This window comes from Rhinolophus sinicus, linkage group LG15 (assembly GCF_036562045.2).
Source record: "Rhinolophus sinicus isolate RSC01 linkage group LG15, ASM3656204v1, whole genome shotgun sequence".
Classification (NCBI taxonomy): Eukaryota; Metazoa; Chordata; class Mammalia; order Chiroptera; family Rhinolophidae; genus Rhinolophus; species Rhinolophus sinicus.
Window position 1 is genome coordinate 27,421,788 of NC_133764.1, and position 17,324 is coordinate 27,439,111.

Genomic DNA, 17,324 nt, shown 5'->3' on the forward strand with positions numbered 1-17,324 from the left:
AGGGAAGGACTAGGGAGGCCATAGCAATAAAGTCCATTCAGGAGTGGTTAGGGCAGCAAAACAGCATTGGAAGTTTGCTTAGAGATCTTGGAATAGAAAAAGGGGTCCTTCCTCATGGCCTTTCGACTTTGCACAAACCTCTAACTTGAATTTACACATATTACTATTCCTTAAGGCCCTGGACTTCAAACTCCAGGTCTTGAGCTGGGAAGGTTGCAAAAGAATATAGAGAAATTAATCTGTGATTTGATCCTTAATTGTACCTTCTGAATTTCAGACAGAGTTACTGACAACATGGCAGTTTCTGACAGTAAGTCAAAACTTAAGCTGAATCCTCTAAAAAAAGTACCCAGCTCCCATGGCAAGAGGTAAGCAATGAATGTATTAAGGTGATAAATATATTAAGATAAAGAATTATTAAGGTGATGAATATATTAAATACTCATAAAGGCTATGGTGAAACAAGTTAGAATGCTCTTAAAATATCTGTTCTGTGATAGATTTAGTTATAAAACAAACATCTGAATTGAAGGTAAACATGTTTATGAAGAGAAAAATATATATGTCCTTTTTCATTGGAGAGACAAAGAGTTCTTCTTCCTGTTCTCCTATATGAGAGGCTATCTTTGTGTGAGGGGACAGAATACCTTAGAAGGCTTAAGAAGTTGTCAGTTATACATTAAGATATTTTGAGTGCCAGAATAAATTGAAGGCTCATAAAGAAGACCTAAACCCCTAAGCAAGTCAGAGAATAGAGAAAAGGTCTGTAGCTCAAATATGGTCAGTAAATGAAATTTGGTAAATGAGCCATGACTAAGCTTGGGCTAAAATTGGGAAGGGAGGTTTGCCTGTGACAATAGCTTTGTCAAAAGCTAACAATAGCTTTTTCTTAGTCTAGTAACAACAAATTCCAATAAACAGTAGCCACTAATGACTGAAAGTGAAAGCCTGATCATAAGAAGAAAAGCCTATCTCCTCTCTCACAATTATCCATTTTCTTATCCATTTTGAGAGTGCTTCTCCTAGTGTCCCTGATGACGCCATTGCTACAGGAATATATACAACCTTATAACAGCCAAATACCTTGAACTTATCACCCTGAATTACAAGCTATCTTTTGAAGTAGTGACTTCTTTGTCACTGAAAGTAGTCAAGCAAAGACTAGATAAGACCACAAGTAGAGTGAATTCCTACATGAGATGAAAGGCTGGACTGGGTTTGGTCCAAGTCTAAGGTTCTTCGAGCCTTTGAAACATTATAAAATAAAAACACTATTTTCCATATTTTTAAAACTTTTAGTTCTACTAGTATCAAAGCTAAATGTATATTAAATAAAATTAATTTATAAAATGATAATTATTATAACTTTATTTTTAAATTACTTTATTATAAGCAAGCGCAGTTTTCCGTAATACATTTTTATGTTCTGTCCTAACAACTTACTGTAAATCTATACAAAACTTCCCCAAAGTATAATTGTTTTTCCTCGTCTTCCAGATTTTATTTTCCTGAGGAAATGAAAGGTCACCCAGGGTTCCAAACTTTCCAGAAGTGATAGATAGATAGACAGATAATATAGATAGATAATCTATCTATCTATCTATCTATCTATCTATCTATCTATCTATCTATCTATATATAGAGACAGAGATTGATCTACCTCTGTCCTTCTCATATTGCTGATAAAATACCACTTGGCAAGTCATAAAATAATCATGGGTACAAAAGTTTTGCTGTAAGGATATTCATGATAAGAATATTTAAACTAGTTAAAAATTTGAAACAACTTATATTTCTAACAATAGGAATAGTGTAAGGCCTACATTCTTGAGCTTTGGAGTCAGATAAACCTGGGTTTGAATCCCAGGACTTCCTCTTATTATGTGTGTGACTTAGGGCAAGTTATTTAATCCCTTTGAGCCTCAGTTTCCTCTTTTGTAAAATAGGGGAAATCAGATTTTTTTAAGGGGTAAGGGTTATGGGCAAGGATAGGGCAGAGGTGGACCTCAGTGGCCAACATTTTCTCACTGTCCATCCCACTGGCGAGTGGCAGTAACAGGTCCCTTAGGTGGTATGACTCTTGATATATTGTGATGGTTACAGTCCTCCAGTCAGCAAAAACTGATGAATGGAACTAATATTTGCTGGTTTCAAATATACATTAATTCTTCTCATGTCTTTTCTCAGGGATAAAAATTTACTAGGATTTCTCCCATGCCAGTTACGGCACAAACAAAGGAAGTTGAGTGCTTCACAAATGCAAGGTAATGAGAATCCTCCCCAAAATGAAAACATAAACAAAAGCCCCTTAATATATCTGATCTTTTTTTTTCCTCTAAGAGAATTTGGGGATTTTAAGGGTTGTCTATGAGTACTGTGTTATTTGAAAGCAGAAAATAAAATTTTTAATTCAATGTCTAATTTGTAGGACGGAAGGGGATTTACTTTTAAATAGACATCTTCCCAGAATTTAGACAGTCCTGGCCAAATATTTTTATTCAAAGAAGAACTTGTGGTAGACAAAGAAAAAAGAAAAGGAAAAAATAAAACAAAACAAAAACAAAAGAAAAACAATCAAGGAAGAACCTGTGGGTGTGGAAAAGAACAAATGCAAGGTCAAATAGAAATCAAGTAATAGTGCAGCATAATCACAACTAAAGTCCCACAATTTCTCATAGAAAAATAAATTACAATGATAAAATGAGCTACACTGGCTACAGCTCATTAATCCAAACAATACATATTTATTTAAAGCCAACAGCATACTTAGGCATGGAATAGACAAGACAGACATGGTCCCTGCCCTGATAGAAGGTCTTATAAGACAATTAAACCATGAACTTGTTGATTGTAACATTTAAATTACAATGTGATACAAGTTATGATAGAGGAAATACAGAGTGTTACAAGAGCATAAAAGAAAGTCTCCTCACTTAGTCTTCTCAGGTTAGGAGGGGAATCCCAGAAAAGATTGAATAATGAGGGGTAAATCAGTCAGAGACCTCAGAGGGGAGTATTCTGGGCAGAACGAGTGGAATCTGCAAAGGCCTAGAGAACAGAGAAAGCATGACACACTAGAAAAACTAAAAGGAAGTCAAACGCGGCTGTGTTTGGGTTCTAGAAGACCCCCTCCAACTTTGGAACCAAATGAGAAATTGACCCAGGAGAGAGAAAGGAATCAAAGAATCACTTTTATTGCCGAGAAAGTTGGTTTGGAAAACACAAAAGCTGTCAAGATCAGAATTCCATGTTTAATTGTAAAACTGAGCTAGCTGCCTTAATAATTAATAACTGTTTATGGCTTTATAAAATTGAGGTTTTTAACTTGCATTAATATACACTGGTGCTTGTTGTAAGGGAACCCAGGATTTAATCAGGTATTGTAAGACATACAGACACAGAAATGACTGTCATGGAGGGAAACTTGTTTTATACTCACAGATCCCTAGAAATAAGGGCACAGCAAACCATGCAGAGCCACACAGGGAAGCACCAGAGTTGGTCAGGAGGCAAAGGGGTGGGGAGGGAGGGCGGGTCAAGAGCCTTTACTGTGGTTTCTGCAGGAAGGAATAAGCAAGGCAGGATACGCAGATTTAGAAATGGCTAGTTCAAATAATTTCAGTAGCTCTGGGGTGTAGGGCTGTCCCTAGTTGTCTGGTACCTGGCCCTGCAGTGATTAGACAGAGGAATAGTGGTCCAGAGTATAGGAGCCTGAGAAGGTAGGTGGTTGGGAATATGGACTCTGAATTGGTTGGTTTGCCCATGCAAAGCATGCTCAGAGGCGAGTCTTGGACTGTCTCTAGGAAATGGCTAGGTCTGGGAGGGGCAGTCCCTCCAGGATCAGCAAGGCCTCAGATGTCAAAGCGTCAGATACGGAAAGCAGAAAATGTGGTTGTTACAGTGCTTAATTCTCACAACTTTCCTTGAGAGGTTAATTTGTACATTCTACAAGTATTTATTAAACACCTCCAAATCCCCAACAGCTGCTCCCATCCTCAATCTCAATTGATATCCTTGCTTCCTAGTTCTCTATAATCAGAGAATTCTGATTCTGCAATCAGAATAGAACTTCCACAGGTTCCCACCTCCATATCTACCTCCTACCAGCATCTGTACCCACAAACTCTGCCTGCCTCCCTGTTCCACAAATGAACATTGTACTCTTAAGTTAATCCTTCTAGTGTGGGTTAGAACCCATCCCCTCTCTCATATTCAAAGAAATAACCCAAGAAATTGTCATGTCTCCAACACCAATCTTTTCCCCTCTTTATCATATCATTTCTATGATCATACAAAATTACTGTTATTTCCCTTTAAAAAATGTTTTGTGACTCCATTTCCCCCTCCAGCTACCACATAATTTTTTTGCTCCTCTTTGCAGGAAAATTCTTCAAAAAAGATGTCACTCCTCAGTCCCTTTGGCTAGGTCCTCCCCTTCTCCTAATTCCTCTTAATGCTCGAGTAGCCCAGAGCTCAATACTTGATCCTCTTCTCCTCTTTATCCCACTCACACATGTAGGGATCTCATCCAGTCACGGGCTTTATCTTTTCTTTATAGTTTTATTCTTTTTTTTTAAAGGTATCAGTCTCGACATGTCCCCTTCTTTATATCCTTACTTCTAGTCTTAGGCTTTAAATGCCATCTAAATGCCAACAATTCCCAAATGTGTACGTCCAGCCCAGACTCATACCTAACTGCCTACTCAACATCTCCAATTGTATGTCTAGTGGAAACCTCAAACTCAACATGTCAAAAACTGAACTCCTGAGGTATTCCTCTTACTCTTTTTTTATTGTGGTAAAATATACATAAAATAAAAATTACAATTGTAACCATTTTAAGTGTGCATACAAGTCAGTGGCATTAAATATATTCACATTGTTCTGTAACCATCACCAACATCCACCTCCAGAACTTTTTCATCTTCCCACACTGAGCCTCCATACCCATTGAATTCCCTATGCTTCCCTCACCTCAGCCTCTTACTCCTAAAACTTGTTCTACCCACAACCTTCCCCTCTCAGATGATGATATTTCATCCTTCTGCTTGCTCTAGAAAAAACGTCGGTGTCACCATTGACTCTTTTCTCTTACCCTACCTCTGAATCCATCAGGAAATCTCACTGGCTCTACCTTTAAAATATATCTAGAAGTCAGTCACTTGTTACCACCTCCACTGCTACAACCCTGGTCTGAGGCACTGTTATTGCTCACCCGCGATAGCTAGCCTGATACTAATCTCCCTACTTCTGCTCAGCTCCTATCAAAAGTCTGTTTTTCTAGCAACAGCCACAGTTATGTTAAAACACAAGTCAGGTGGGGGAAGAGGGAGGAGCTGACCTAAGTAACTGAAGGTGTTTCGACTGGAATCCGTAAGACTGAACACAAAAGGACTTGTACATAAACAGCATGCTCGAGTTTGTGAAGTTGTTTCTCATAAGGGTATAGATGAACAATTCTGAAGCTGTTGCACATGCATACTAGGATTAAGTAAATAAGTGAATGGATGGTGGGAGCCAGCTTTCTCATTGTTGGAGTGGGAAGTGGCAGATAAACAAGGGGAGAAGGCTAACATAAACCAATGGTATTGGATTAAGGTCTGAGACATCAGTGGGAACTCATGTTTAGCTGAATATGGATACAGATGGCTAGATCAAGAAGTCATTAGAGATGTATGTGTTTACGTGGGTTAGTATGCGGGCGTCTATTTCCTAGCTCTGAAGGAGGCATTAACACCCCCATAGCAACAAAAATACCCAGCACCCAGATCCTGACTTCTAATGTCAGCTTCCTATACAAGAACAGAGTTCCGTGGATAGATGGCTGATTCTAGGGCTTGGGCAGGAAATATACAAGATGAACCTGGGACACCTTGGAGTGCCAGAAAGTAAGGAAGTGCTCAAAAAAACAAAAGGACAGGAGCCTATCAAGGGATAAAGAAGCCAACCTGAAAGAGCTTACCACTGCCAAAGCTGGAACAATTGGAGCAAGAAAAATAAATAAAACACTATTAAATGGTAACGCAAGGTATAAAATAAATATCTCTAAGTCCACACTGATAGAAATAAATGAATAACTGAATACAAAAAATGAAGAAGAGATAAATTTCTCTTACAAAAGAATTCCAAATAATGTGTTACCTCCTCCAGGAGGTGGAGCTTAATTTCCCCTTCTCCCTGTCCCTAAGCCCTCTGTCCCTTGCGTCTGGACTACCCTTTAGTGACTTGCTTCCAAGTAGAATATGGAGGAAGAATATGGAAGAGGAAAGAAGTAACTTTACAGTGGACAAACACTGCTTCGGCCCTGTAATCATGGTTAACATCATCCGTGGTAAGTCATGTTGATAGTATGTAACATTGATATAATGAGGAGAACAGCACTTTACTTCTGTGGTCTTCCTCCCCCAAATCCATAACCTCAGGCTAACCATGAGGAAAATATCGGGAAAACCCAAATAGAGGGACTTCTACAAAATACCTAAACAATACTCCTCAAAACTGCCCACGTCATCAAAAACAACAAACGTCTGATAAACTGTCATAGAGAAGCTAAAAAGACATGACAATTAAATGTAATATGTAAATTAAATGTAATATGACAATTAAATGTAAAATGGTATCCTGGATGGGATCCTGGAACTGAAAAGGGGCATTAGGGGAAAACCAGTGAAATCTGAATAATGTCTGCAGTTTAGTTAATAGTACCACACGGATGTTGGCTTCTTAGATGTAACAGAGGGACCATAGGAATGTAAGATGTTAACATTAGGGAAAACTGGGTGAGAGACCTACAGGAATTCTGTGTATCTTCGCAACTATATCTAAAACCAATCTGATATAAAATTTAAAATAAATTTTAAAACATAGCCACACCTACGCTCCCATTACCTCTCTGACTGCTCCTACTTTCCTACTCTGCTCCAGCCATGCTCACAGCCTTGCTGTTCCTGGAACATGCCAGGCCCATTCCCCTTAGGGCATTTGCTCTAGTTCTTCCTTCTCTTCTCCCAGATATCCACTCCCTCACCACCTTGAAGTCTTTGCTTAAATCTCACCTACTTATTACAAGCAACTTATCCATCAGTCCCTGAAACTCTCAATCCCTGGACCCTGCATTACTCTTTCATTTTTCCATAGCACTTACCACTTTCTAACATGTTATCTAGTTTACCTATTTATTACATTCATATAAGGGCAGAAATCTTTGTGTTTTAGTGCACTAATATATTCTATACACCTAGAACAGCACTGACACATAGAAGACATGCAATAAATATTTGTTGATTAATCTGCATTAATGCATAGATGCCTACTAACATGCTAGGAATACTGGGAAAAAATAGAAACAAGTCAGAGATGTTTCCAACCCTAGAAAGGCCTGCTTTTCATCAAAGGAGAAAGATGTTAACTTTTGACACAGTTATGTGGCAGGTATCATCGCTATGGGATTTAGTCACTGTTGTACATAGAGATGCCAACACTTGAATGTGATATGAAATAAGTTTTATTCTGGTGAAGTGGGGATATACTTTGTTCTGGGTTTATTTATTCATTTGCTGATTTTACAAAACACATGTCTAATTTTGGCTCCAGTTAATTCCTTGCAAATTTCTTTGAAAAAACTCTGAGTCTATACAAAACACAGACCTCAGAGTACTGTCGGTCTAAAGTAAGACCTGCTTCCTCTTCTGCAGCCTAGCCTCTCATCTGCAGGCTCTGCAGGAGAATCTGCGTCCAAGCTCATCAGGTTTAGGGTGGAATTCAGTTCCTTTTGGTTGTAGGGCTGAGGTCCCCATTTCCTTGCTGGTTGTCAGCCAGGAGCTTCTCTCAGCCCCTTAAGGCTGTCTGCATTCCATGTCACGTTGCCCTCTCCATCTTCAAACCAGCAACAGTGGGTCAAGTTCTTCTCATGCTTTCAATCTCCCTTCTCCTTCTGCCTTATCTCTCTAGATGCATAACGGAAACTGTGATTAGATTGGGGCCACTCAGATAATCCAAGATAATCTATTTTAATTACATCTGCAAACTCCTTTTTGTCATATAAAGTAATATGTTCATAGGTTCCAGTAATTGGGGTGGACATCTTTCAAAGGTCATTTTGCCTACATGTTTGGTTTTCCACCAGTTAATTTATTCCAGTTCAAATCTCATGGAAGGACACCATCCTTCTTAAGAAGTGTCTATTAAGTACTCACATTGCTGTCAATACTTTTTCAGAACAGTTGATTTCCAATCAACTGTATTGTCTGTCCTAGTTCCATGAGACTATGTATTTATTCTTGAATAACCGTCCTAACTTGCTTCCATCTCCCCAGCCTTCCAAGATGCCTACAACTTCTTTAACAAGGATAAAACTGGCTCTATTGATTTACATGGAATGATGTGCACGTTAGCTAAATTGGGAATGAATCTTACCATGCACGATGTCTATAATGAATTAAAATGTGCTGATATTGATCGTGAGTACTTTGACTTATCATTTTTATCATAAAATTTTTTATGAATATATATTTTTCTCTCAGGGACTGTATAAACATGAGAAATAAACCTCACTTATTTGCCAATAGTTTCAGTGAGGTATGTGTACAACTTACGAAATCAATTCAATGCTACAAAATAGACTCTGAAAAATCCTGTGTGGAAACTAAAAGTGACTGTCACATTTCAATATCAAATTCAGATTATCCATCATGATGTACATTTTGGAGGGTACCTTGAAATAACAGATATAAAGGCACTGACAATTTCAAACTAACACGTTACCAAGGAAACCCAAATTGTTTGTTTCTTTGTGAATCGCAATCTGAGTATAAATCTTCCTTCCATCATTCGCGTCTATCTGTATTGAATTTTAAATGCCACAACAATTTTGTTGATATTTTTAAAGCATATAGATAATGTCATCTTTGAATACACTGACATAGCAATTAGTAGCCCAAGCTGATATGTAGTGTGAAATATTTACATTCAGCATATTATCTTCTCTCACCTCTCCTCACTCAACTGCCATCAGCTTCAGGACCACATGTGAGTCAATATCACCAGTTAATTAAAGAGTGTCACTTGTCTCCACTAACTCTGCCCAGTTTTTCTATTCTTTCATTGAAACACGTTCACATGACTAATAGCACTTACGATCCTTTAATTTTAGAGGAAACAGGGTACAACGTGGCTATGTTATAATAATAGAATTATTAGACGTATGGAGTTGGAAGGGGAGGGTGGATGCCATGCAAAAATGGCAAGTCTGCATGACTGCAGTGACTGGGAGCCTCTAGTTTGATGCTTACACCCCACTATTGCTTCTGTGGGCTGTGTGTGACTGGTGTAATGGTGCTAAGACCACTTCAAGAAGCCCAGGCCTTACCTGAGCATATCTCCAGCCCTAAAATGCTCTGATTTTAAGTACTGAATGGCCCGTGGTGTTTTAATTTTTATGTTAAATATATACTCTGTTACTTAAAATACATCTTATACCCTTGTTCTGAGTCTTAGATTTCTGTTACAGGAGATGGAAAGGTGAATTTCTCCGACTTCGTAACGGTGCTGACAGATAAGAACTGCTTTCTTAAGGCTGTGGGTGAGTAGACACATTACCGAATAGAGGGCAGTTGGGTAGGTGCAATTCACTGCAAAATAAATATTATTCATTTAGGCCTCCAATCAGAAGGCAAATCAGGAATGTGTGCTCTGGAATGTGATTTACTTCTGTACTGCTTCTCCAAAATAATATTTGCTAAGCAAATTGATACAGTTTTAGAAGTTTAACTTATAAGCATCAAGTTCTTCTGTGGGAGACACTACCTTTTGGCTTCTATTGAGAACACTCAGGCAGTGGTGGAGAAAAATTGGGTTTTTAATTTTAATTCCTCACCAAGTGCACGTGCTACTTTGGAAGGTACTCATTTTACACAAGAAAAAAATTGTTTTTAAAAAAGGAAAAATGCTCTCTCTCATGCAAATTTGGGTGTAGATAATTCACTGTTGCCAGCAAATATCTTCCTCACCCTGATGAAGCCTCTGCCCTCAGTGCGAAGGCTGGGGAGTCTGCTGGAGGTTAGAGAGCATGTTCTCACCTAAGGGTATAAATGATGGAGAGGTAAGCTTATTAGTCCTCTAATATTTTTATTAGTCCACTAATGGTTTGTTTATTATGGTTATTAGTCCTCTAATATTAGTCCTCTAATGGTTGTTAGTCCTCTAATGGTTGTTTGACTTTAACAGGCTGCCTTGGAAAACCTAATCCTATTTGTATCATGTTTTCTAGGATAAATACATTCCAAATAACAGATACTGTACGTAGTGTTGAAAATACACCCATTCATAGGCTATGAACTATTCTTAGGATAAACAGAAGTTACTGCTTCCAGTGCCACTGTAGTAACAAGGGTTTGCCTGCAAACCAGAGATATGTTTATCAACAACTCCTTTACCTAGAATAGGACAATAGTCCTTAACATATAATTCATGTTTATGTTAAATGTATTACTATATTTACTTAGAAGTCATTTAACTAAAAGTGTTTTTTAATTCCATGATTATTTTGTCTGTTCAGTAATAAAAATGACCTTTCTACCTTTCTATGATAGAATAGATTTTGAATGTTTTTCTGTAATTCTCTAGTCCTCGACTTGGTATTAAAAGTATAAACACAATAAAAAAGACTGTCAGTTTAGTACTTTTTTCTTGATAGATGGTTTCAAGAGGCATTTTGAATCTTCCCTTTATAGTTCCAGAAAAGAAGACCTGTTTAGATTTAGCTGGCAACCCAGGGATCCTATTGTTTGAAATCCTATCAAAGCTTGTAGAGACTGCAGCCTTACCCAAAAAGGCTATAATGGAAATAGTAAGGTAAGTGGCAAAGAAAGGGGCAAAAAACAAGCTTCTCAGAAGCACTGATGAGGATATTAACCAGGCAGTAACCTCTCACTAACATCCTACTTCTTGGGGTCTGCTCCGAAACAAAGGAGAATGTCTGTGGACCAGCGCTCAGTGCCCACCGTGAGACTTGATTCCTTCCTCTCCACAGTGCTGCCTGGCTCTGGAATGACAAGGCTCACCTCAGGCCCCACTGAGTGCCTAAAACAGCTAAGAAAGTCCAGCCTCTCCTACCATAGGCTAGAGAATCCCAGAGGAATAAGACTTTTCCCAGGATGATTTTGTGTGGGCTTGGCTATCTAGTTTGAATACAAGATCCTCCCATTCATGCTGGAACTACCAGGGGCTTTCAAGTGGTCCTCTGACTCTGGGATGAGGTACAGCAAAGTCAGACCTCCCAAAGTAGCCTTTGGACTGGAGCAGAGCCAGAAGTAGAATGAGAATAAAGGATGAGGAAACATTCTCACACTCAAACGTGTTTATTCCAGCAAATATCACTAAACAAAAATTTCTTCAGTCCATGTTTATCATTGTAATACAGAAATTAAATGTTGCCATTCTCAATCTTTTCAACTCATACTTTCAAAGCATTCTGCTGTCCCACTTAGAGAGACTTAAAAATAAAGAATACCATCAATAATGTAAAAATATCCTCTGCTCCTCAGTGGGAAATCTCTTTACACTTTCCTACACCTCTGTCAGATGTGGAACAGGGGGTACACAACATTCTACTCTTCATTCCAATTCAAAGGTGTTTATTAAGTGCCTGCTATTAGTACACAAATTTGGCACATTGTTTTACCTCTCAGCCTCAGTTTCCTCATCTATAAAATGGTGATAATAATACCTTATAGGGCAGTTGTGGGGATGCCATGTGATAATGCAGGTGAAATTCTTAGCACATCATAAGAGCTCAATAAATGTGAGCTATTGTTATTATGTAGGAGTAATTGCAATAAGCGTTAAATACATATATTATCTATTTTAATCCTCACCTCCTTGATGAGTATGTACTATTATCCCCACTTTACAGATGAAAAAAACTGAAGTCCACAGGTCAGTTAAGTAACTCACCCAAGCAGAAGTGGTACCTAGATTTAGCACAGTCTGATTCCAGAACCCATGTTCTTATCCACCTCCCTCTACTGCCCCTCACACCCAGTAAGTGCTCAGGAAATGTTAGCTGATGTTGGTGGTTTTATTGTTATTATGCTTGTGGTTGTTACTTATATAACTGGTTCCTAAGGAGATCAAAAGCATTTAATATATAGCATTTAAGGAGCTTAAAATAAATGGAGAGAAAAGCCATAAATATGTAGATAACTAAATTAAAATGCAGAGTGAAATAATGCAAAATATATACATATTACACAATTAACTGTCAAATGAGTGGCCAAGATCATTCATTAGTTTCCTGAGAAAGTGGGTCCTGGGCTGGATAATGGTAGAATGTGGTAGATATTCCTATAGTTGATTACACTATTTATTGAGCATTTCCCAAGTGCAAAGTTCTGAACAAGCACTTCACATACATTAGCTTTTCCCTAGATGACTGTCTCCTAGCTGGTCTCCTTGCTTGCACTTTTGGATCCTAACGTTTGCCCGTCCCACAGTCCATTCTCAACACGCCCTCTGCCTACCCGACTCCTTGACTCCCACAGCACCAATGATCCTTTTAAAACATCATTAGGTCATGTCACTCCTCTCCTCAAAACCTTCAAAACCCTCCCATTTCCCTCAGAGTACAAGCCAAGTCTTTACACGACTTATTGGCCTTCTGTGTGATCTGCACTCACCTGTGACCTGTTTGACTTCATCTCCTGTTACTCTGCTGGAGCCATGCTGGCCTCCTTGCTGTTCCTTCAATGTACCAGACATGTTCCCACCTCAAGGCCTCTGCACTTGCTGTTCCCTCTATCTGGAACACTATTTTCCCTGATATCCACGGGACTCACTATCTCACCACCTTCAGGTCTTTGTTCATATGTCATCTTCTCGGTATGGTCTTCTCTGACTACCCTAATTTAAACCTGCAACCCGCCTACCACTGTCTGTCTCCCCTTGTCTGCTTTCTTTTTCTTCCCACTATTTATCAGATTCCTACTTCTAATATATTGTATAATTTACTTATTAATTTTGTTTGTTGTTTTCTCATGCTAGACTATAAGCTCCATGAGAGCAGGGATTATTTTTTGTCTGCTTTATTCATTGTTATATTCTCAGTGTCTAGAAAAACTCCTGGGATATACTAGGCACTCAGCGACTATTAGTTGAATTATCTCATTTAATCCCTACTTCAACACTGTGTTCCAATATCCCATTTACCGGCAAGGTGAACGGTGAACGAGGCACAGAGAAGGTCGGGCTGTATATCCGGCCCAGATCCTCCGCTAGTGGAGTCTCCATCTACCTACTGGTCCCATAGGTACCTCACACCCAAAAGGCCAAAACCTAATTCATCCCCTTCTCCCACCCCAACTTCAACAAGTTTTTCCCCTTGGGTTCCTAATCTCAGTGAATGGCTCCAGCATCTCCCTGTGTTTATCTAATTGCCTGAGCCAAAGGCCTAGGGTCATCCTCAGCTACTGCTGCTCTCTCACTCCCCACATCCAACCAATCATGACGTCCTGTCTATTTCACCTCAAATACATGTACTTCTCTCTGTCCCCACAGAAACTACCCTACTGCAGGTCATGATTTCTCACACTTGGATTACTGCAGTATCTCCCTACTTTGTCTCTCTGCCTCCATTCTTGCCATCTCCACCTAGTTTCCACATTGCCTCCAGAATAATCTGGCATTCAGTTATAAAATATCTATTGAGTGCCTGCAATACCAAGTACAAATCTAGTCATATCATTTACCTGCTAAAATCCCTATAAAGGCCTCTCGTGACCCTCTGAAAAAGTTCCAACGTAACATGGTATTTTCAAGGCCCTTGATGACATATCTTTGATTAACTCAAGTCTCACCTCTTGTAACTTCCCCTATCACATCCTATCCCAAATTTGGTTCCGGTCCTCAAATACTCTATGCTCCCTAACCTCCAAGTATTTGCCTACAATATTCTCTCCCCTGTTGTATCAGTTTCCTAGGGCTGCCAGAAAAAAAATGACAAGGTTGGTGGCTTAAAACAACAGAAAATATTCTCTCACAGTCTGGAGGCCAGATGTCTTAAATCGGGGTGTCAGCAGAGCTGTGCTCCCTCCTACAACTCTAGAGGAGATGCTTCCTTGCATCTTTCAGCTCTGGTGGCTCCTGGCATTCCTTGGTTTGTGGCAGCGTCACTCCTATCTCTGCCTCCATTTTCACATGGCCTTCTTCCCGGTCTCAGACCCTCCTCTCCTTTCTTTATAAGGACACCAATCACTGGTTTTAGAGCCCGCCCTAAATCCAGTATGATCTCATCTCAGATGTATTTAATTACATCTGCAAAGACCCTATTTCCAAATAAGGCCATGTTTAGGAGTACGGGGGTTAGGACTTGAACCTATCGTTTTTGGGAAACACAATTCAACCCAATATTCTTATCTATGTTTAGTCAACTCCTTCTTATCCTTGAGCAACCAATTAGGAGTCACTCCCTCTCAGAAACCTTCTCTGACCCCCAAGTCTGGGTCAGGTTCCCTTTCTAAATGTTTCTTTCCTTATCATACAGCGCATTACACTGTTGAAATTACATGTTTAACTGGCAGTCTTTTTGCATTCAATTGTGAGCTCTGGAAGGACAGGGACCGTGTCAGGCTTATTCATCATTATTTTCCCAGCGCCCCATAGAAAGCGTGGAACATACTAAGCACTTAATAGTTATTAAATTTATTTTCCAAGGTCATACAGCTTTTCAGTATCTAATTCAGTAGTCCAACAAGAAAATTCTTGAGGAAAAGATTTAGAAAACAGACTGCATTTGATATTACAGAACAATGAGCAGGTAATTCAGCTAGAACATGATGTTTGTGAAGAGAAACAGTAGAAGATGAAGTTGAAAATGTGGACTGGATCCAGATTGCAGAAAATCTACTCTAAGGTTTCCTCTGAGCAGTGAGGAGCCATTGAAAATGCTGGAGGTGGGGAGCAGTGAGGAAGAAAGGATTTGATAAAGGGTGAAGGAAGTTTAACGTGAAAGTGGTAGGTAGAAAAGTCTGTTACAAAGACAGACTGATGGCCAAGTGAGGATATGAGAGAAATAGCTCTGGCAAGAGAAGGAGCTTGGAAAGTAGAGGAAGCAAAGGAAGCCCACAAGACCCAGTATCTGAGGTTTTAAGGTAAAGCAGAAAAGGGTGACTCGAGATAAACAGCAGCATCCCTAGCCCGCACCCCATTAGAGACTAGGGACCACCCCCTCAAATAAAGATAAATGGCAGCATTTGAGTCTAAATGACTGGGAACTAACAAATAGGAAGGTGATAGTAGACTGTGGTGGGGAAAGGGTGGGGATTATTTTTAGACAAATAATATTTGAAATGAGAGTAGGGCAGCTAAGGAGAAATGTCCCACAATAAGCTTGAAATGTAGACATAAAACATAAAAGAAAAATTGGGATTAAGATATAGACTTAGAAACTTAATATGAAGGAAATAAGCCATGAATCTGAATAAAATGACGAAAGAGAAGGAGGGGAGGGAGACAGAGAAAAGAACAGAGGGCTCAACACTGAACCATAAGGAATTCCCATATTTATGGAATGGAAAGAAAAAGAGGAATCAACAAAACAAACAGTAGTAGCCACGAACCAGAATAGTGTGGAATCGAGAAGCCAGGGCCACAGCGAAATTTTTTTGAAAGGATAGACATTCTACCAGTATTAAATGCTAAAGTGAGTCCAGGTAAAATGAGGACTGAGTGGATAGAATTAGATTTGGTAGTTAAGAAATCATAAGTGATCTCCAGTTCCAAAAGGATGGTGGGAGGAAAGCCAAATTCTAGAGGGTTTAAAAATAGCAGTCAGGTTAAACATATGAGAATAAATGCTTTTACCTCATCTCCCTTCTGAAGAGAGATTGTTTGGACTCAAACATAACTGAGGATGAGGGTGTCATAATAAAAATGGGATTACATGGAAGTCCACTTACTGAATGGTGAGACCCCCACCAGCCACCTTCCCCTTCCCTAGGACTCCACTCCGGGGAAATTGACTAGCCCAAGAGAAAAAACCCACAGATATTTGCAGTTAAAAGGTCCCTTAATGAAACAAGGCTCCAACCAGTTACCTGACAGTGAAGTTCCCACTCAGTAAACCCACCACCCCAGAGAGCTTGCACTTAGCCTCAAAGAGTGCTTACTCTCACTCTTCAACATGACAGACATCCAAAGATCAAGAGATACTTAAGGAAAACCTGTGTTATTAGAGAAAGACTGAAACAGGAGGGAAGGAGGGAAAAGAGCAAGAGAGGGAGGAAGAGGAAAGCATCAGTTATAAATATAACCTGGTATATAATCATCAAGCAAGGAGTTTAGTTTCGGGGAGAGGGGGACGCTATAGAGCAGCAGTTCTTAAACTTAAGCACGCATCAGGGTGACCTGGAGTGACTTTTAAAACACATTGCTGGGCCCCAGGGTGTCTGATTCAGTAGGTTTGTTTGAGGACCAAGAATTAGTATTTCTAGCAAGTTCCCTCCTGGGGCTGCTGGTTTGAGGACCACATGCTGAGCCATAGAGTATGCAGAGAATACTTTAAGGGAAAGGAAAGGTGAGCCTTGAAGGACCTGGTAGGAATTAAATTACACTAAAAGAAACGAGCATTGTTGAATAACTATGGTGTACCCCTGCAACTAATATAATATTGTATGTTAGATATATATATATATATAAGCTTTTTTATTGGGGAAGGGGAACAGGACTTTATTGGGGAACAGTGTGTACTTCCAGGCCTTTTTTCCAAGTCTAGTTGTTGTCCTTTCAATCTTAGTTGTGGAGGGTGCCGTTCAGCTTCAAGTTGTTTCTTAGTTGTGGAGGGCGCAGCTCAGCTCCAGGTCCAGTTGCTGTTTTCTAGTTGCAGGGGGCACAGCCCACCATCCCTTGCGGGAGTCAAACCAGCAACCTTGTGGTTGAGAGGACTCATTCCAACCAACTGAGCCATCCGGGAGCTCAGCGGCAGCTCAGCTCAAGGTGCTGTGTTCAACCTTAGTTGCAGGGGGCAGAGCCCACCATCCCTTGTGGGACTCGAGGAATTGAACTGGCAACCTTGTGGTTGAGAGCCCACTGGCCCATGTGGGAATCGAACCGGCAGCCTTCAGAGTTAGGAGCATGGAGCTCTAACCGCCTGAGCCATCGGGCCGGCCCAATGTTAGCTATATTTTTAATAAAAATCTTAAAAAAATAAAGAAATGACCTATCAAGCCATGCAAAAACATGGAGGAAACTTAAATGCATATTACTAAGTGAAAGAAACCAGTCTAAGGCTACATACTGTATGATTCCAACTATAGGACATTCTGGAAAGATTA

The 17,324-nt window shown here is 39.7% G+C and overlaps 1 protein-coding gene across 2 annotated transcripts in view; it reads left to right on the forward strand.

Annotated features, from left to right (window-relative positions):
- Nucleotides 1-17,324, forward strand: part of EFCAB3 (EF-hand calcium binding domain 3) — a 101,448-nt gene that overhangs the window by 73,233 nt on the left and 10,891 nt on the right. For both annotated transcript variants that reach the window (XM_019732833.2, XM_074320092.1), the window contains 5 exons: nucleotides 278-368; nucleotides 2,188-2,264; nucleotides 8,316-8,459; nucleotides 9,509-9,580; nucleotides 10,731-10,851. In XM_019732833.2, coding sequence (XP_019588392.2) covers nucleotides 278-368; nucleotides 2,188-2,264; nucleotides 8,316-8,459; nucleotides 9,509-9,580; nucleotides 10,731-10,851 — 505 coding nt within the window. The remainder of the gene's footprint in view (nucleotides 1-277; nucleotides 369-2,187; nucleotides 2,265-8,315; nucleotides 8,460-9,508; nucleotides 9,581-10,730; nucleotides 10,852-17,324) is intronic.